The sequence below is a fragment of the Coloeus monedula genome (assembly GCF_965178545.1).
Source record: "Coloeus monedula genome assembly, chromosome: 3".
Classification (NCBI taxonomy): Eukaryota; Metazoa; Chordata; class Aves; order Passeriformes; family Corvidae; genus Coloeus; species Coloeus monedula.
The window spans coordinates 69,589,363-69,609,736 of NC_138783.1; the positions used below are offsets into that span (position 1 = coordinate 69,589,363).

Genomic DNA, 20,374 nt, shown 5'->3' on the forward strand with positions numbered 1-20,374 from the left:
TTAACAATTAAATGGGACCCCCTAGGAGAAAAAAGGTCAGACATCTTTTTGAAACGAATCAAAATTACAAATATTTTATTGGTAATTTAGAATGTTTACTCTGCTTGAACTACAGAAGTTGCTATTTTAAGTGATCACAGAAAATGAAATATAGAATTATTTTACACAGCTATACAGAACAATTAAAAAAATTCCTTTAAACATTATTTCAGTACATACAACATTCTCTTGCTAAGCCAGCTGTGTCTCGATCAAGAGCTGTTTGGGACACTAAAATGTCACAGCTCACAGCAGACACTCCACAACCAACAACTTTTGCATTTGATTCTCTGAGGTGTAGTACCAGTGTTTCAGTTCAGTTTAGGCTGAATTCAGAGCAGCTGGGGAACTAAAATCTAACTGCTGTCTGAAGGCCAAAACACAGAGTTGTGATGTAGTCTCTTATGAGTTGTTTTTTTCACCTTGAGCCATTCTGTGTGAACTCTTCAGACCACTGGGACAGATAACTCTTACTGTCACACCACTCTGGGCAAGCACTCCTATAAAGATGCCTGTGTCTCTGTGCAATTGTTCTGTGACCTGTGACCCCATCTGAGGATTAGAGAGCCTTAGACTGGATGTTTTTCCCCACAAGCTGATTTTACCCTCTTTTCCTATGTTTTCTAATCAACTCCTGAAAAAAAAATGTATGTAGCTTTTTTGGTTGTTGTTCAAAGTAGCAAATATCAGATTTTTTAAAGAACTATGTTAGGCCCTAATTCTGCTTGAACTGAATTGAATGGTTAAATGTTTACTGATTTCAGTGAGTGGAGGAAAAGACCTGTACTGAGGATTTCAGAAAACACCTGTGTGGAATATTAAGGGATTTAATATATATTCTGTATAAGAACAGAAGTTTTGAAATTTTTTATTACAGGAAATGAAAGCTTCAATAAAAACAGTGCTTTGAATAATACTGAAAAAATGACAGAGTGTACTAATATTTATATATGAGCCCAAAAATGGGACAGTATATATGGTCTTTATTTGAAAACCTGAATATCTGACTTAGCAGGACTTAACAAAGAATTAGTCCAGGAAAAAATGAAAAGTATGTTACACAGTCGCCAATACAACAGCTATATTTTAAATAAAAATAATAATATACATGTACAATATTGTAATGATATAACTTGAGGAAAATAACACTGATCAGTATCAAATCTAGGATTTCACTGATTATTCATCCTTAACAGATGAAATGCATTTCACAGAAATAGATGCAGGTAGGCTGACAGGAAGTGATATTCATGGCTTACTGTGAGAAAGTTACCATGAAAATTAAGGTAAAAATGTAAAGAAGGAAACTTAAAATAGATTTATATTTATAAAAGTTCAGCATTATAGCAGCTGAGTGGATGTGCTGCAGCAAGACAGTAACAGCAACCTTATGGTAGACAACACACACGCTTGCACACACACTCACACACAAACACACACGTGCTCATGCTCAAATGCATGTGCAGAGGTCCTTCTCAGCTTGATTATACAAGCATTCACTTACCAGCTTTTGATGGGGGCAACACCAGGAATGGCGTTCACCACCCAGTTTTTAGCTGTCTGCAAGGTAGCTGTAGCTACCTAAAGTCAGAAACCCATCTAAGGTAACACCAGCTGAACATTTTAATGGAAGCTGTTTTCATCCTGAGCACATTTAAGGCACTTTTGTAAAATATTGGAAGTTAATCAAGACTGGAAAATAAAAAGGTAAAAATCCTTACATGTGAGATCTGGAAATTTAAAATAAAAAAATTCCTGAGTTTTGATAAATAATTTTATTATAATAAAATACCAAGCCTATTGAAAACATGTCTTTTATAAAAGCATGTTTGCATATATGACAATTTTTCTTGAAAAACTCATGCCTTAGTGCATGAAATATGTTAATAAGTCTTTGGGGAGATCTGTAACAAATTAATAGGAAATGAAAAGTCAAAGAATAACCTGTCTTGTATATACAAAATATGCATTGCTCCTGGCAACACACATCATGTTTACTACAGGCATCTTTATCTTTTTCTGTTCTTACAGGGTCCTGCCCATATCTTAATACTTTACAATTAATTACATTTCACTACACTATTTACAGAAGCAGAAACTAATCACACATCTTCTTATGCCCATAAATATTGAACTACAGAAGTAGAATATATTTTAAAATAGTATGAAGATGAGTAAGCTACATAGTACTGTTCTCTAGAAGTACAGTTCATGAATTATTTTCTTTATGAAGATTTAAATCTAAATGAAGATAGAAAGTTCAAATTCTCTCTTTTAACCTTGGTTACATTTTTCCCCACCTGCTATTTCTAAAAAATTTTGCCCTAAGATGGTATTTGGATTGCAAAAACAGTTGGAAATTGTCACAAAAGTATCTCCAGTAAAGAACCATCAAAGATCTGGAATGCCCACATTTACACAAGATACAATCCATTTGTTTACAGCTAAAAAGAGCTGGAATAACGGCTGTTGTCTGTATGTTTCTAGTAGTATTAATTTTTTGCTTTTGGTGTGTGTTTCTCTCCTTTGCTATCAGTAAACACAAATACTCACACCCAAAGTGCTGCCAAATGCACTGAAGATGCACAGTGGCTACAGAAAGGAATTTATAGAGCCCTAGGGAGGTTCCTTCTAGCAATAATAGGTAAAAACAGTCATCAAAGTAAAATGCACTTTTGACTTTACTGCATCCTTTAATATTTTCAGTAGCTACCTCTATAATATACCTGATAAAAATTCTACTTTTTAACATTTAGATTTCTATTACAAAGTATTTCATGTTTTATTTAAAAAAACCTCACAATAGTGATGGTGGTTAATTTGCTTTAGAAAAGATAATACATTGAGTTACATATAATAATGGCTTTGATCCAATTAACTTTATATTATGCTGCTTAATAATTACTGTGACTTCAGTTCCTACAACTGTTACAGAGAATACAAACGATCGCTTAATGTACAGGAAGTGGGGATCATTTGGAAGTGCTGATTCAGAAGTATTCAAGTGCTAACAATGACTTGTTCTTTCTATGCCTTTCTTCATGTTCCATAAATGATGATTTCATAAATGTCCGTGATTTTCAACATGACACAGTTTTAGGGCAATTTTCTTTAATGTTCTTTTTTTTGTGCAAATACAAAACTAGATCTTTCTGGATGTTACCATCTTGTTAAAAGTAATTGCCACTTTTACTTAAAAAGGCACCAGCATTAATGTAAGAGAATATACCTTTTATGCTTGTTTTACGAAGAGCTGTACTTGTTACTGGAGCGGAAATTATCATATCCGTGATCATTAGCTTTGAACTTTAAACAGGACTGCCTTTCCTCCAGGGACAACAGATCTTTGGATTGGCACCAGCAGCACAAGCACGACTGTTAAAATAAAAGAAATAAACACTTCACATGACTTTGTTTTTGCACATGTGGCAAAATGCACTGAAAAGCTGCCCTTCCTCAGGGGTACAGTAGGAAATGGCAAATGTGCAAGCTGCTGTTTTGGGACTACAGCGTAAAGCAAAGAAATGGGGTTCAACTCTGAGTTGCTCAAATGGCCCCATTAGCAACCTTACTGCTGGAGTACAGTAAGAGTTCTACTGAGTAGTTATATATAGTAACAGCCACACACATACCACTTCAAATCTGGTCTGCAATTCTAAATGCATCTGAAAATAAAAGTATGACTCCTTGTTGTCCTTTCTCTGATTATCTTTCTTGGGGAAAAAATGTATTCACATCTGTGCTTTCTAAGAAAGATGCTGCTATTTAGCTCATTGTTCTGAGGTGGAAAAAAGAGAAGTCAGTAGAAGAAGGTGAAAACTTACATACAACTCATACATTTACTAGCTGTACTGCAGACCTTCTTCTCATGCTCCTCTCTGGCCTTTGGGTGCTTGAAGTCCCTTCCTCATACTCACTTACTTCCAAGCTCAGGGTGCTGGAGATCTCTTATGTGCTCTCGGCTCCAGTGACTCTTTCAGGGAGCCAGCAGCATAGACAGGGAAGACAAGACCAACACCTCTGCAAGCTGTGCTGTCACAATTATGTGGGAAATACATTAACACTACTACATGTAGAGCTGACTGGCTTCTGACTGAAAGATGTTTTCCTCTTGCTAGTAAGGAATTTAAACAGCCAGACAATAACCCTAGCTGTGGCCAGTGGTTAAATGCTTGGCAAGAAAAGAAAAATCTAAGAATTTGCCATTGGCAATGTAAGGACTCCGATACAGTGTCTGAAGATGGTAAGGGTTCACAAAAAATGCCCAAATCGTGGTATTTTCCAAGTAGACATGAAGGCTGAAGGACTGGTGGGCTGCAAACCCTATGCAATCCAGAGCCTGAAATCCTGTGTGGAGAATTAGTGCCCAGCTCTACTCACTCAGACCAAGCCAGAACTATGACCAGGTCTGTCTCATAAAACATTGGCGCTGGAAAGAGACAAGTACAGATTTACACCCTCTGCCTTACATGACTGATTGAAGTGCTCAGTCAGGATGAGGGAGCCCAGGGTCAGCACCCTCCCTGTCAGGATGCAGAGGATATGGCTACGTGAATCTCTGCAGCACAGGCGAGTCTGCTTCGTCAGTGCTCTGGAAGTAGCTGGGTGCCAGCTTCAGTCAGGAAGTGATGTAGCACTGATTAGCATGGTCCCCAGAGGGTTTATTGTACATTCTGCTCTTTTGCTTTCTCTTTTTGTTCCCATCAAACCTTAATTTCTTCCAATGGAGCTTCAGCAGGAGAGGGAGAGAAAATTTACCGTAGCCCAATTAAAATTTAAAGTAAAATTTAATGACCGTTTAAAACACTTTGTGCATGTTAAGGAATTAATTTTACTGCTGACGTAATCTCTTAACCAAAGGAGAAGCTGCCAGCAGCCACTTACCTTAAAGCAGTTTTGGAATCTTTTGCTCACCAAATACAGAGCTATTGGATTGATGCAGGAATTCAGTGAAGCCATATTAATACCGATGTAGTCCATCACAAGAAAAAAGCTGCATGGGAATTAAAGTGAGACACTTCTCATTTGCTTTGAAAAGGCTTAGTAGAGGTTTACAACTATGAAAATTGGACTCAGCTTCACTCAAACAAGACTAGCTATTAAATGTAATGGTAATGGGGCTTAAACCAACAGGACTAACTCATGGAGGTAACAGTTATACTCAACAATAAAGTCTGAAGCAGAACACCATTCTTGTGAAAGTAATTTCAGAAGACTCAACCATCTTAACTTTTGGAAGAAGATGTTCACAAGGTTGTTTTTGCACTAATTGAATCCTAGCTGTTCTGTTGAAAGGGAAAATAGGGACAGAAATTCCCCTTCTATTCTCATAGCACCACATGACAGGACAGTCCCAAAAAGTATCTAAAGGACGGTGGGGAAAAGAGAGGGAATTCCTCACAATTTTCTGTGTCTGCTATTGGAGTGAAACTGGAGGGTCCCAGATGAAGAAGCAGGGACAACTCTAGATGCACAGAGTAAGCTAGCTCAATAGGAAATGCTTATGGAGAATGACCACAATGTACAGGCATTTTATTTTTGTATTCTCACCTTAAAAGTTCACATCTGTTGGGGTCCTTCTGATCATAAATAGTGAGTTTCAAGATTCTGCTTAAGTGAAGTGGGAGCCAACACAAGGCAAAAACAAGTACCAGACAGAACACAGTTTTGGCCACCTCACGTCTCTGAGAAAGAAAATTGGACAGAAGAGTGTTATAGTTTTCCCTTTTCTCTCTCTCTCTGGATTGTTGCTGTCTTCTAATATCCGAATGTTCAATAAACACAATAAAAAAGCTTATCAAAATAGGACTTAGGAAAACATCAAATAGCTTATTTTCTCGGAATATGCACTTAATCTTTTCTATTGTTTTATATGTCTTGCACTGATTCAATATAACTCATTTCAAGAAGTATGAGTGATAATATGAAAAACATTAATTTAAGCAATAATTTAAATTAAAATTAAGAATGTAATTGTCTCCCCTATCACTTTAAATTATTTTTCAAATGCATTTCCTTGTGCTTTGATCTCAGGTCTTATTTTAAATGCCCCAAGAGATTCTAATTACAGCTCTAAACAGGTAAGAGGAAAGGAGCACAAATATACATTATAGAACAAACACAGTTTAATTCTAGTGATGTCTGATGTTTGTGTCTGGTGCACTAGTAACTTGGAATGTATGCTAGAATATGTTTTGTTCTGCTAACATATACTGCTAACCTCACTAGGGTTCAGCAAGAACTTGCTTCAAAATAATGAACAGTTTTGTAGCATCACCTTCTAGACTAGAGCATGACTTCAGTTTGCATTACAAACCAGCCAACTCTCATTGTAAAGAAGAAATAAACCCTATAAAACGTGAAAAAATTAAAACCAAACAAAAAGAAACAATTTTGTGATTGTCAGTTAAAACCTCAGGTTTCTGATACATACATATGTATATGAGTTCAGCAGCACCACTGCTAGGAAAGCTCTCTTTGCTTTTAATCCAGAGTCATACAAGAACAGAATGATGTGGCTGGAAAATCAATAAAGTTATTAGTTATCCTGTCTACAGTTAGAGAGTGGACAGGGATAATTTTTTACCTGTTTTAAGTGGTCATTTAAAGCAATCTGCATCCCACTTTTCTTTCGTAACATCTCGCAAGTCATGAGAGTATAGAAAAATGCTGTGATAGCCAGCGGCAAACAGAAGTAAAAGCTGAACAGCCACCAGTCTTTAGCTTGCTTGTAAAACTGTAAAGAAAAAAGCAAAGCAAAAACATAGTTAGGAGTTAAAATGCTGAGCATTTTGCTAAGTGTGCTGTAACTGATTGGTCAGTCTGTCCTGAAAAGCATCTCTGTAAGGTGTACGTGACAGATGAGAAAAAAGGACAAGACAGCAAGATGTTCAAAGCCCACAAAAAGTCAAGGATTTCTGAATGCTCTTATTTGAACCAATATGCTTCAGAAATGTCAGTAATTCATTTGAACATTATATTCACCTACAAGTCACATACACCTGTGCACATTACAATCCACACAACACTGCAAAGGTCCAAGGAACTCTTCCAAGAGATTTTATAAACGTTAGTGACTTACCATCATAAAGGATGTTTTCTGCATGGGGTGAAGCAAGCAGATTCTAAGATACCTTCCCCTGTACTCCATCGTAATCATGTCAAATGCAATAGCTTCTGGAACAGCCAGTATCACTGATATGACCCAGATCAGGACAATTTCCACAGCAGTCCACTTTGGCACTCCAATTCCTTTAATGCGACTCCAAGAAGCGACTGCTCGGTACCTGGAGCAGCAGCACATATTTACAAATTAAAAATATGAGAAAACCCACCTGGTTTAACTGGCTTAAATTCCTTTCTTTTCATTGTATCAGCTGAGTGGAAAGGTGAATTTGAGCCAATGCCCATACAGAAAAGAAATTAGAGACTTCAATGAAAAATGGGTCTCACCTATCTATACTGAGGGCACACAAACTCAGCACTGTGATGCCCACCGACGCCTTTTGAATGAAGGGCACTAATTTGCACATTTCGACACCAAAGGGCCAGTCCTCTGCAAGTAGCTGTGAAAAGAAAACAATTATTAAAAAAAAAATAATTCCCAATGCTGAAACATGGAGTTCTGTCTTGACTGTTTTCCACCAGGTCTTGTCCTATGAAGACAGGGTGAATGGGGTTTTTTCAGACTGGAGAAGAGAAGGCTCCAGACTTTGTAGCAACTTTTCAGTACCTAAAAGGGGCATGAAAGAAGGCTGGAGAGAGACTTTTTACAAGGGCATTTAGTGATAGAACAAAGGGGGAATGGCTTTAATCTGAGATGTTGTGAATGCCCCATCTCTGTAGGTGTTCCAGGCCAGGCTGGACAGGGCATTGAGCAACCTGGTCCACTGAAAGGTGTCCCTGCCCATGTCATGGGGGTTGAACCTAGACAATCTCTAGAGTTCAAGTCAAACCATTTTATGATTCTATGCAAAACTTAGTCAAGAAGAACCTTTTCATGAGGGAGTCCCTGAGATGTGTGTCCTAAAAGCTAGACAGCAGCTTTGTAGTCACTCCCTGGTGGGACAAGGGTATCAATTAAGTCTTAGTCCTGCCTCCTTAAGCTCTGCACACTCCACTCCTTTTGCTTCTAACTTCATCACCTTAGTGTTTATGGTAAAAAATGACAGAACAGGTGATGATCTTTCTCTTCTTTGAATTGTCTTTATCTGCCTTGAGTTGCTTTTCTTACATGTTCCAAACAACGCATCCTTGACCAGAAATACAGAAAATTACTTGAGGCTGTTCAGAACAGGGACAAAGCCAGTAGGTGTGTATCTGGGGTGAGGTTTATTTGAAGTTTAGTGTCTAGGCTCCATCAGCTGAGAAGTCAGGCAACACCGGAGAGAAATGTATCCCTCACAGTTTCTAGTTGACCATCTGAAAACAAATGAAAGGACCCACTGGACACTCAGGGAGCACAGACAGATAGTTTGATCTAAATGTTTTGCAGCAAGTAAAGACAGATCAGATGAATCCTTCACTAAAGGTCTTTATTGACCAGTTTTCCAATATTCTGTATAAAAATACCAAAAGGACTATCTGCACATTCAGCATACCTGTAAGTGCTCAGGAAGAGATAAAGCAGCAGAATGAATTTCAGGTTGGCTCGCTTACAGTTTGAATCATACACTTTAATGGAAATCTTGTCACATCCCCAGCTGCACATTTTATCTGATTTAGGGGAAAAGATTTACTGGACACAGAAAGCACCTTCCTCACTGATTCTATGAATAGACAAACATCTGTAGCCTCAGTTTATCAACATTTAACCTTTGAAATCTGCTGTGAGGTTCTTTAGTGGTCAAATACACCACAGCAGCAGCCAAATCTTCCAGTTTTCATTAAAATAACATTCTCCACAACAAGGGCTGTGCCAAGAAATAGATGCAATTGTTGTATAGAAGAGTAAACTTTTGGAGTTTCTGTAATTAGTTAGATGATCTAAGTCCATCTCTGTTTTTCATAACCTTCTTCAAATGAGCTCTTTGGAATCTGTTGCAGACAGAGAGCTACAAAATGGAAAAGGAAGAATGAGGACGACCCAAAAGAGTCTGGAAAATCTTTCCCTTGGCTCAGGTCTCTTCAAACAACTCATTTAACAGGGTTGTAAGAACAGAAGAAATAGCTCATCATACTGTGTGGATGTTTCTAGGAACCAGTAAGGCTACAACGCCTCTAAGAAGGGTTCTGGACAGGCTGGATTGATGGGCCAAGGGTGTGAGGTTCAACAAGACTTGGGTCACAACAGCCCCATGCAGCACTATAGGCAGGACAAGTGGCTGGGAAGTGGCTGGAAAGATCTGTCAGAAAACGACCTGGGGGTGCTAGTCAATACCTGGCTGAACATGAGCCATCAGTGTGCCCAGCTGGCCAAGAAGGCCAACGGCATCCTGGCCTGTGTCAGAAGGGCCAGGGCAGTGCTTGTCCTCCTGTACTTGGCACTGGTGAGGCCACACCTCAAGTGCTGTGTCCAGTTCTGGGCCCCTCACTACAACAAAGACACCAAGGTGCTGCAGTCTGTTCAGAGAAGGGCAACGAAGCTGGTGAAGGGTCTGGAGAATAAGTTGCATGAGGAGCAACTGAGGGAGCTGGGACTGTTTAGTCTGGAGAAAAAGAGATGTGTTGTTCTTTACAACTGCCTGAAAGGAGGCTGTAATAAAGTGGGGCTTGGCCTCTTCTCCAAGTAAGAAGCAACAGGAGAAGAGGTAATGCCTCAAGTTGTACTAGGGAAGGCTTACATTGGGTATAAAAAATTTCACTGAAAGGGCTACTCAGGGAAGTGTTAAAAAAAGATGTACATGTGGCTCTTGGGGACATGGTTTAGGGATGAACACAGTGGTGCAAGGTTGATGGTTGGACTTGATGATGTCAGAGATCTTTGTCAACCTAAATGATTCCATGATTCCATAATTGAAGGCAGCCACAGTTTCCTGCTCACATTGGTTTGGTTCAGCAAAATCCTTATGCAAACATACATGTCCATCTAAGGGTAAACACTTACGTGGTCCATGAGAGTTTTTTGAAGAGTTCTGATATAATTTAAGTATAATTTTATCTAAACACAAAGGATGTTAAGAACATTTCATGACCATGGACTTTTGGAAATCCTATGAAGTGCCCACCAGTATTTTCAGATACCAGTATATCTCCAAATACCTGCTTTAGCCATGTGCTGTAATGGAATCTTTAAAAGAACAGCAGTAGACAAACTGCAACATTGCCCAGGTTTCTATTTCTTCAATGATCTTCTCAACTAAGACAATAAATATAATGCCTCTGCAGAAATGAAGCAGAGAAAAAAATTCTAAGGATTTATGCTTCTCAAGAATTTTATAGAAAGTAATAAAGCAGAGGGAGTAGGGATGAGGTTGTAATAACTATACAGTGTCTTTTGCTTATGTGATGTGGGAAAATAACATAATCTGTAATTAAAGTATTTTCAGTAAAGCCTCTCCCTGACACTTCAGAATTGCTGTAAGAGGGTGACAGTAACAATCTACTATGAAAACTGTAATGTGAATAATTACATGTGTTCTATCTGTACACTCTACAGAACTCAATGACACCTGGACTAATTTAATTTATATCAATCAGGCAGTGAATCTCCAGCCTTTCACATCTATTTGCTATAGAAATCAAGGACTGGGTAGCAAGTACATTGTATACTTATTTATGGTGCCTACTGTACATTGTACATGTGTGTATATTAGACCAAACAGAGCTCGTTAAAAAAGCACTTTGAAGTAAAATATTCTTTTCTTTGTAACAGAAATGCAGAACTTTGGTCAAGTCTCTATTGGCAGATTCTGTTGAAAACTTTTATTTACATCTAGCTGGTGTGAGTACAAGACACTCCCTGTCTCTCTTCCCTAAAATCACAGCGGTTCAGCCACATGTTGTAGATTTTGCTGAACTAATACTTATCTCTCAGGTGCAGATGGTCACACCTGTGCTCCAAGCTGACTGGATTTGAGCCAGCTCCAGTTTGGGATTATAGAGGCACGGCACATGACTGAATGCAGACTACTGAGAGAAAGGGTGCATTAGCTTCAGTTTATCAAAACATAAAAACATTCATTCAGCGAGCTTATATCGGGGCAGAATGGACATGCAGCTGTCTGCACTGGATTGCAAGAACATGTGCTTTATGTCTTGCAGCTGATGTATTGTGAAATTTGAGCATTTTAATGCATGAGTCACAAGTCTCCCTATCATGGTACTGCAAGTGGTTAATGATATGCTTTACACCAAAAGCTTGAAAACATTAAGGAAAAAAAAGAATGTTTTGATTGCTGAACTATGTTTCCTTGATGTTTCTGTTTGTTCTCTGTATTGCCATCCCCTTCAAATAAGGCCTTAAAGTACAGTGAAGATCTAATGTAAAGTATTTGGAGTATCACCTTTGTGGACAGGAGCAATGATAATTCTTAGTGAAGTACAGATGTAGCCTATTGCAATTTTGTACGAGTGAAATGATTCTCTTATGATTCATAATAGGGTAGCTGTAAAAAAGATCATAATTTTACAAATAACAAATGACCTGGAGCCATGAGAGGAGATACTGCCAAGTGGCAGCAAAGAGAAAAATGATGTGTTTTCGTAAGTAAGATGCCAAGAGTAGTCTACCACTGGCTGTATTCCGAGTGACCTTTCCAATGTTTTCTAGTCACTTTTTTTACACAGGCGAAGTTCTAATTGCTGAGCAGCAGAGTTTAAGTGTTTAAGATGAAACAGAACAAACAGAAAGGGAAGACACTGCAGAATGAAGTGAAATCATACTTGAAAGAGCCAATACATCTGATACTCTCCTAGCCAACCCTTTCTCAGACCAGACAGATCTGATCCTAAACTGATGTGCAAGCTGCAGAGCTATGAAAGTAGCCCCAAGAGATGCTGTGACTCACACAGACACACCTGTGAATGACAATTCCCCCTCTGCTTCCTCTTAGTTGTGCAAGAACTGGAAGATGTTCTCAATCTGCTGCTGGAACAAGCACAGCACACTGCTCTAGGGCTCAGCTGCTGTGGTCCCCAGCCAGAAGGCTGATACCTGGCTCCAGCCCACTGCTGCTGATGGGCTGCAGTTGGGCAGGAAGAAGCAGCAAAGCATGTGAATATTCCTGTCAGTGTTCCAGTCCCGAGCAGTGAATGCACATGGGAAACGCAGAGCAGGAATTTGTGCTTCCGCTAAGCTGTGCGTTCACAGCAAGTCTCGTTCACAGGACACTGGACTTGATTTTCATCCTTATAAACAGCAGGCACAAGAGAAACCAGACATGCAACTCTACACCTAATTCACAAGCAACAGTCTTTCAGTTTATCTCTGAAATGACTGGTAGATTTTCACCTGATTTATTTTTTTGACATGGGGAGGTCATGCAGATATTTTATAGGAGCAAGCATTTTTCAAAACAGAAAATTTGCCCAGGAAATTTAGGTTATGGTCAGGGATAAGTCAGACAACATTACAAACTTATTAATATTTAGCAATAATTGTGTCAGGGTGAGGATCTCCCCTCTAGACAAGAAAATATATTTCCTGCTTTCAAGCTCAGCTAGAGATGCTTTACTGATCTATCCAATAAGCAGAGTAAAATCTTAATATGCGCCATTCAATTACTTTCTTTACTTGTGTCTTTATTATAACTACTGCTTAGAAACTTAATTAAAAAAAAATTAAGATAAAGTAATTTTATACAGTCATCTTGAAAATGACAGAAAGCTCGTAATGTGCTGTCAAAGTAAAAAAATTCTGCAGTTTCACAACCCCATTGAAAGGACTGCATCAAAAGTAACCACTTGGAAAGCCATGCTGCTGTCAGATTGGGATGCATAAACACAGGGTAGAAGAAAAAGCCAAAACAGGTGAAAACTTGCTTTGAAATTTGTCACGTGCATCTTTTAAGTGAATGTATACACAACAAATGTATACCTACTGAAAAAACCTACTTCAAATTTACAAATCTATACTAGCATCATCTAACTTACTTCAGTTTGGAGATCCACCATGAAAACTATGTATATGTACTTTTAACAGCATTCAGACATTTCCACTATTCCATATACTTGACTTTAGAGTAGACTGTTCCCATCTAAATACAGAACAAAATTACCCCTCCTCGCCATTGCCCGCAGAATCCAGACAGGCTCCTCCACTGGACGATTCAGATCTTTCTTAAGTGCCTATACACTGCACTTGTTCATCATAAAGTGTTCTTAGGCAAGACAGACTTCTAGCTTAATATGGTCAGGGATAATAAACTTTGTGTAAGAAATTCTGAGATGAACTTTGCGAGATCTCCAGTAAGTGGTTCAGATGTTGAAAGAAAGGCAATAATGCATTTCTCCCAATAAAACGTCTATTATTTAACATCAGAAGAACCAGTGACAAGAGTTCTAACATGGAATAATGAGACTCCTTTCTAAAGACAAGCACCTTGATTTAGAAAGTTAAGAAGAGGCTGGCTTTATCACAATGCATGGCCTACAAGTACTTGCGTAGTAAGTCACAAATAAATTTCCATGGAAATCTTTTCCAGAGCCTTTTTCAGAGAATAGCTGGATTGAAACAGGAGCCAGTTTGTGTCTGCATGGTATATAGAGTCCCTAATCTGGTCTTTCTTGTATTTCCAGTGCTTGATAATGCCATATTATGTTAAGCTTAATTTTTATGTCATCCCTAAATTACATTCCTGAAAATAAATCAGTGCCTGAAAAGCTGACTCTGGCCCTTGATTACTGGCTTGGATAAAGACCTGATTTTTTTCTTTCCCTGGAAATTTTTTTCTCTGCACTTCCACTGTGCTCTGAGAAAAAGGAACCTATGACAATATTGCCAGGTAGACATTCTTCCTCAGACATTTGTTGGTAGTTCGATTTCAGAATGCCACACAATAATGTGCACAGCCTAGATTGCTCCCCTTGTTAAAAATCCACTGGGACATGACAATAAATTGGATTTAATATACAGGAATAAATATCACAAAATAAGAGAGAGATGTTGTTTGTGTATCAGAAGAGAAAGCATATTACTGTGTGATTTGATTAAGGCTTTTTAAGTCTATGAGAAGCAAAGCTAGTGCAAGCTTGGAATTTCCAGTCCTGATGTTTTGGTGTCTTGCACAACAGGACTTAACAACTTTATTTACTTGGGAAAGTCAGCATAAGCTGTCCAGAAACTGCAGACCTGTATTGTCAGGTGTACAAGCTGCCACTGTCTTGTCTTCCAAAATTTAAGTGCAGACAAGGACATAAAAAGCTCACTGAGCACCTACTCTATCCTTCTGCTCCTTAATTGATGTTTCTGGCCTCAAATTAACAAAGACGTGCTTACTTAGTCAGTTTAGTGGAGCAGCATAGGATCACCTGCACATCCAATTAGTAGCAATTTTGCAAAGTATCTACACTGCCAAAACATTACATACTGCAGAATGATTGTGTCACACTTTCCTCTCCCATTCTGCAGCCCAGAGATCCAGGCAAAGCCAGACCATTCACCAGGACTCAGAATGCGAAAAAGGTCTGCCAGGTTCTACATGCTGGAACTGAACGCCCCTCAAGCCCTCATTTCATACTCAGTTTCCTGACTGTGTGACAGATTCTGATACTTGCCATTTTCTACTGAACGTATGGCATGATAACCCAATTTAGGAAGTGCAATGGACTAATTAGCATCTTATGCATTGGACTGCATTTGCCTCCCTGTCTAGATATGTTTTTCTTTCCATGCCCTTGATTTAGAAGATGTAAATTTTCATTTGTGCACTTTTTCAGCTACTTATGTATTCACTTAAATAGTCACAGGGGACATCTTTTGCAGTCATCCCTTTTAATACCTAATAAAAAGCTTCTTCTAGTGCAGCTTTTGAATTGTCTCCTACAGATCCGTCTGGAAAGCATTCACAGACACTTTCACACTTTCTAGGGCAAGTGTTGTGGAAAGAACTGCTGGCATTTTATTAACATGAGAAATTCTCTCACACTCTTTTTCATGCAGCTGCCTTACTGAGGATCTGGTAGCAAATTCTGAATCTGGATCTCTTTCATCCTGTTTTAAATTGTTTCAAACTGCAAGTTACAATTGCTAAGTATACTTGATTTACTGAGGAAGCCTTTGCTTCTTCTACTGCTGAGTAATGGAAGCCAGTTTTTTATCACGTTGTATGTATTCTCTGTGTTGCTCTGGAATGAAATGGGTTGTAGAGTTGATAAAAAATTATCATCAACTCAAACTGCCCACAAAATTTTGATTAAATAAACACAATATCTAATAGGTGGGGTTTTGTTTGTTTTTTGTTTGTTTTTTTTTTTAACTTGCATTTATTCAAAAGTTGTGTCTTAAAATAGCAAATATTTCACTCATTATTATATGGGATAATATAAAATGATTATGAGCTCTTCAAAAAGATGAGTGGCAGTGTGGGAGATTTAGCACCTGGGAGCTATTGCACAACTCCTAGCATTATCAATAGCACAATAAAAATCCCATACTTGCAGCTGGTGTAATATTTATTGGTTAGCAATCTGACCCTTTATTCCTCCTGCTCCAGCCTACTCATAATATACTTGGTGACATTCAATCAAGATAAGAACTGAGGTATATTACTGGATCTTAACATTAATTTTGAAATAGTATCACAGACATTGCAAACTCTTCTGATGAGCAGCTGTTACTGATTTTGTCTTTTTGATTTTTCTGAGAACAGAAGAAAAAAATCTTTTTGCTCAATACATTTTTTTACAGAAACACATTTTAAAAGCTGTTGTTTTCTGAATTCCACCTTCATTCAAAAGAGCACACTCCTCTCTCAAGTATTAAGAGAGTGTATAGTATAAAAATCACTGAAACTTCAAATCTAAGAACTCTTATGTAATCCAAATTAACTGGAATTTAACACAATGATGACATTCCCTGCTTTGTAATACCTAAATACTTTAAAAGGATAAAGAGAGAAGATTCTCTCATGTCAGCAGCTTCTGGGAGTAATTATTATGGACTCAAAATCTGTCCCGTCAACGTATCTTTCTAAAAGTACAAGTAACAACCCCTAGTTTACAATCATGCAAACAAAGTGAAGGTGATAGATAAAGACTCTTCTATTCATTTTATGAAGTCACTCATGGGTGCTCAGGGATCCAGACTGTAAACTTTCAAAGCAGAAGGAGCTCTGTTATTTCCAGTACACCTCCAAAGAGTGCGAGATTACAACTAGAGGCTGGATTCAACTGCCCAACTAATTCCTAAGGACAAATGGATGGCACAAGCTGGGTAAAGAAAAACAGCCGTTGTATTCCCGCCGTGGCAAGGCTTATCAAGTCAAAACACAGACTACTGAAGCTGCAAGAGGAGCAGGTGTGGCTCATTCCCTCTCGGGTGCCCCTGCTGCAACACTGGCAAAGGGAGGGAAAGGGTTCACAGCTCGGGAAAGCATCGTGCCTCCTAACCAAGAGATGTATTAAACCGTTCAGCTGAACGATCTTGGTACCTCCTGGAAAAGCCCCCGTGGCAAAAGGGACTTTACAGACCCATGTGAAGAAGTATCATGACCAAGATTGCCACAGCTGAGCACAAGGGACCAAATGGTACCCACAGGAGAGGGTCTTCTGTGCCTCCCTCTATTCCTCGACTAACCCACTGAACATTTATCTATTGCATTTACTTCCTTTATCCCTGTGACAGCACCTGTTTCCAGGTGATTATCAGAGCTTGGCCACTCTGCCTCATTCCCAGCCTGGAACGCTGAGAGGGATGGGACTGAAGACAGAGAGGGTGCCATCTGCGACCACATCTGACCAAAATACCACCCTCCGGCAGGGTTTTGGCGTGAGGTGAAGTCCACGGGTGTCTCCCAACCAGGCAGGGACGCATCTCCCCTCGGCGGGGACGGGTATCTGCGGGGGCTGGAAAGGAGCACCGAGGGGTGACCGCCCCGCGCCCGCTACCGAATCCATCCCCGGCCCCTCCTCACCTTGTAGACATTGATGGGGATATCAATGATGATGTGGAGCAGGTCGCCCAAAGCCAAGCTGGCGATGAGAATGTTGGGGCCGTTCCTCATGCACTTGTTCTTGTAGATGATCCGCAGCAGCGTGGAGTTGCCGATGATGCCCAGGACGAAGACCAGGCAGGACACGACCGTGTTGATGTACTTAAAAGTCTCCTTGATCTCCGTCTGCCCCGTGCACATGGGGGGCGAAGCCGGGCGCGGCCGCCCGCCAGCCGCCCCCGCGCCCTTGGGCAGCGCGGCCGGGCGGGACGCGTTGTGCTCGGGGGTTGCGGCCGTCGGGGGCGCGGCGGCCGCGCTCTGCCTGCCCGGGCCCGGCCGGAGCAGGGAGCCGTCGTCCTCGGCGGCGGCGCGGCAGCTGAGGAGCAGCAGGAGGACGAGGAGGGCGGGCATGGTTGTGCGGCACGGCAGATTGCCCCCGCCGCCGTCAGCGCCGACCTGCGCGGAGAGAGGGGACAGGGCGTCAGCTGCGGGGACACCGTGCCCCGCCGCTCGCCGCCCCGGGGCCAGGGACGGGGCCGGGGCGCTGCCTGCCCCCGGGCGCTGGGCAGGCTCCGCGGGCGGCTCAGCCGGCAGAGCAGCGCCGGGCCGAAAACCTGTGCGGCGGCGGCCGGGGCCAGCAGCCCACTCCGGCCGGACCTGCTCGGTGTGGCCCCGCTCTGTGCCCCGCTCGTCTGCCCCTCACCTCGCCGAGCGGAGCCGAGCCGATCCTCCCCGCCCGCCGGCCAGGCAAGGCAAACGCGCTCCGCCGGCTGTCGCCGCGCTCCGCGTCCCGGCTGCGCGTCCCCGCCCGGGCCCGGCTGCCGCCGCTCGCCAGCGATGGGCGCTCCGCTCGAGGGACGGGCGCTTGCGGCAGAGCCCGGTGTCCGTCAGCCGCGCACCAGACCCCGTGGCTAAAGTCGCGCCGGCGGCGCAGGCCCCCCCTTTTCTAAAACATTCAACCGCATCTGGCCCATCAGTCACAGCCAGACCCCACCCGCGTCCTCCTCCCCCAGCGCAGCCCGGCCCAGCCCCCCCGCCCGCCGGCCTCCCGGAGCCTCCCGGAGCCTCCCATCACCCCTGTCAGGAGTCCCGCCCGGCCGAAGGGCGCACCGTATGTGCACAGTATGCGCACAGTACTGACCAGGCTGTGTGCCCTGCGACCTTCCCCTTGTCTTGTACCAGGCTGACTTGGCAGCCTAAAGAAGCACCTTTGCGGGATTTGAAACAATTTTTCAGGAGGGTTGTTACAAGACGTATGGGCATTGCTGGAGGACAACTGGGAGGGAGAGGGGCACTTCCCCGCTATCCTGCCCGAGGTTCACTCCCAGTAGCTGAGTACGGGGTACTCCCCCCTGCAGAGACCCTCTTGCACAGCCCGAGGGGCTCACACGCTGGAGAAACTGCCTGTGCAACGTCTACGAGTTTAGTGCCACGTTTTAAAGCGCTTCACAAAACCTTTCCTACATCAGAAATAGTATTTTGACTGCTCTGAAGTTGCCGTTCGGTTACCTGGTTGGTTGCCGCTTTGGGCAGCCTTAGCAAGGCGCCTGATCTCAGTGAACTCGTTTCAGTCGTTGCACCCTTCAGTGAAGCGTAAGGAAAGGAGGAAAGTGATTTGTAAAGGATTTTGTGGAGACTAAGAACAACCTCTGCAGTTTGGAGACAATTGCATGTCTAACTAAAGAGTTGAATTTAAAGCTGCTTTTCAGCATCTCTGTCCATGTCCCTGACGTTTTTTCCCTTAAATCGTGCTGGATGCTAAATCTTGGATATATACATGCTTTGTTACAGAAGCAACCTGCTCACCTACATTATTGACATACCAATTTGGGAAAACACTGAAAACCATATGCTTTTTTTCAAAAATTGGTGATCTGTTTTATCGCATCTTTCCAGCATCTCCTGCTAACATATCCTTGTGCTACTGTAGCAGACAGCCTTTTCTTGTCCTCATTTAGCTTCCTTAGCACATCTCCATCTTTGTTTAAAAGACTGCTATATTAAACACCTTTCCATTTAATCATTCTTGATAATTTTCCTAATTTATGTCACAGTGATTTTTCTTCCCATTTTAAATTACAGTACTTGCGGGATAAAGCCATTACAGTAACTTCTAAACTGTACAAGGGTACCTGGAGGCTGATTGCACTCCAGCTGCAATAATGATCTTTCCAAGTTCAGGCTTTTCAAGACTGTGTTTTGCAGTGTGATTCAGTTTTAAACACCATGGCTGATTCCTCTCCCAAAGATAAAAGTATGGACATTGAATTCAATATTATATTCTGAGCCCTGGGGATTTAAACAGTCTTTTCAGTTTTCACATTTGCATTTTCTCAATTTCCAATTCAGCAATCTGAGTGAACACTGTTTAGCTAAATGCAATATTGATTTAGAAACTCTTGCCAATTAACACAACATTAACTTTAATCTCAAAATGCTTTTGTACTTGCAAGGTTCCAGCTAAGTCTCAAAGGCTTCTATGCTGATCCTGGCGATCAAGAAATACATTGCAACTACACTGAGATATGTTTGCTAACATTTTTATTATCACAACTTCATAAGACATGTTTGCTACTGGTGGCAGCTCCATTGCTGCCACTTACTTCAGCTCCAGAAGTTTTAGGAACAGCAATTTAGTTTCTGAAATGCTTAATGTTAGTACATACAAACTTAGTATATACGGAACTTTGGGCAGATGCTGATACCTGAAGCACATTACTCTTTAATATTGCACAAAATGAGTTTACATGACAAAGCATCTAAGCTGCTTCTGGCTGCAGCTAGCTAAATTTATCACCCTTTTTTTGTTTCTAGTATTTTATCAGATATTTGAGGAATTAAACCCAGCATATGCTGTGGTATAAGTCTGCTTTAATTAATGAAAATTAAAGGAAAACACAGTTTCACATATATTTAGGTGAGGATTAAGATAATACTGTATTAAATACCAAAGCTATATCAGATATCTCAGCAAATTAACTGTAATTTGAATGAAGATCAACTAAAAAGGTTGATCTAGACTGCAACAAGACAAAAACATCTGTAAATATAATTAACGTGTGCCCTGTAAGTGGCCTCTGCTAATTAAGCTATGAAAGAAATTCCTTACTGAACTGTATGGAATACATTATAAATACATTATATAAGATTATGCAAGCTGCTGCTTTTTTCCCCCCCCCCCTTTCTGGGAAGCAGAAATACTCCTTGTCCTTTGGAAAGTTCACTTTTGTACAAAGCAGGGAAAGCTGGACCCCAGTCTAAAAGGTCCTCTAAAGTGTCTGTTACTCATTTTATTGTATTCTGCA

The 20,374-nt window shown here is 41.0% G+C and overlaps 1 protein-coding gene across 2 annotated transcripts; it reads right to left on the reverse strand.

Annotated features, from left to right (window-relative positions):
- Nucleotides 1-223: 223 nt before the first annotated feature.
- Nucleotides 224-17,970, reverse strand: EDNRB (endothelin receptor type B). 2 transcript variants are annotated; one of them, XM_082278424.1, is made up of 9 exons: nucleotides 17,773-17,970; nucleotides 17,052-17,525; nucleotides 7,492-7,604; nucleotides 7,121-7,325; nucleotides 6,626-6,775; nucleotides 5,590-5,723; nucleotides 4,924-5,032; nucleotides 3,269-3,414; nucleotides 224-1,731 (listed from the first exon to the last, which is right to left on the reverse strand). In XM_082278424.1, exons 2-8 carry the CDS (start codon nucleotides 17,478-17,480, stop codon nucleotides 3,283-3,285), a joined length of 1,272 nt encoding a protein of 423 aa, XP_082134550.1. In that variant the 5' UTR covers nucleotides 17,481-17,525; nucleotides 17,773-17,970; the 3' UTR covers nucleotides 224-1,731; nucleotides 3,269-3,282. The 2 variants fall into 2 exon arrangements, with proteins under 2 accessions (XP_082134550.1, XP_082134549.1); XM_082278423.1 differs by having other exon boundaries at nucleotides 224-3,414.
- Nucleotides 17,971-20,374: the final 2,404 nt, after the last annotated feature.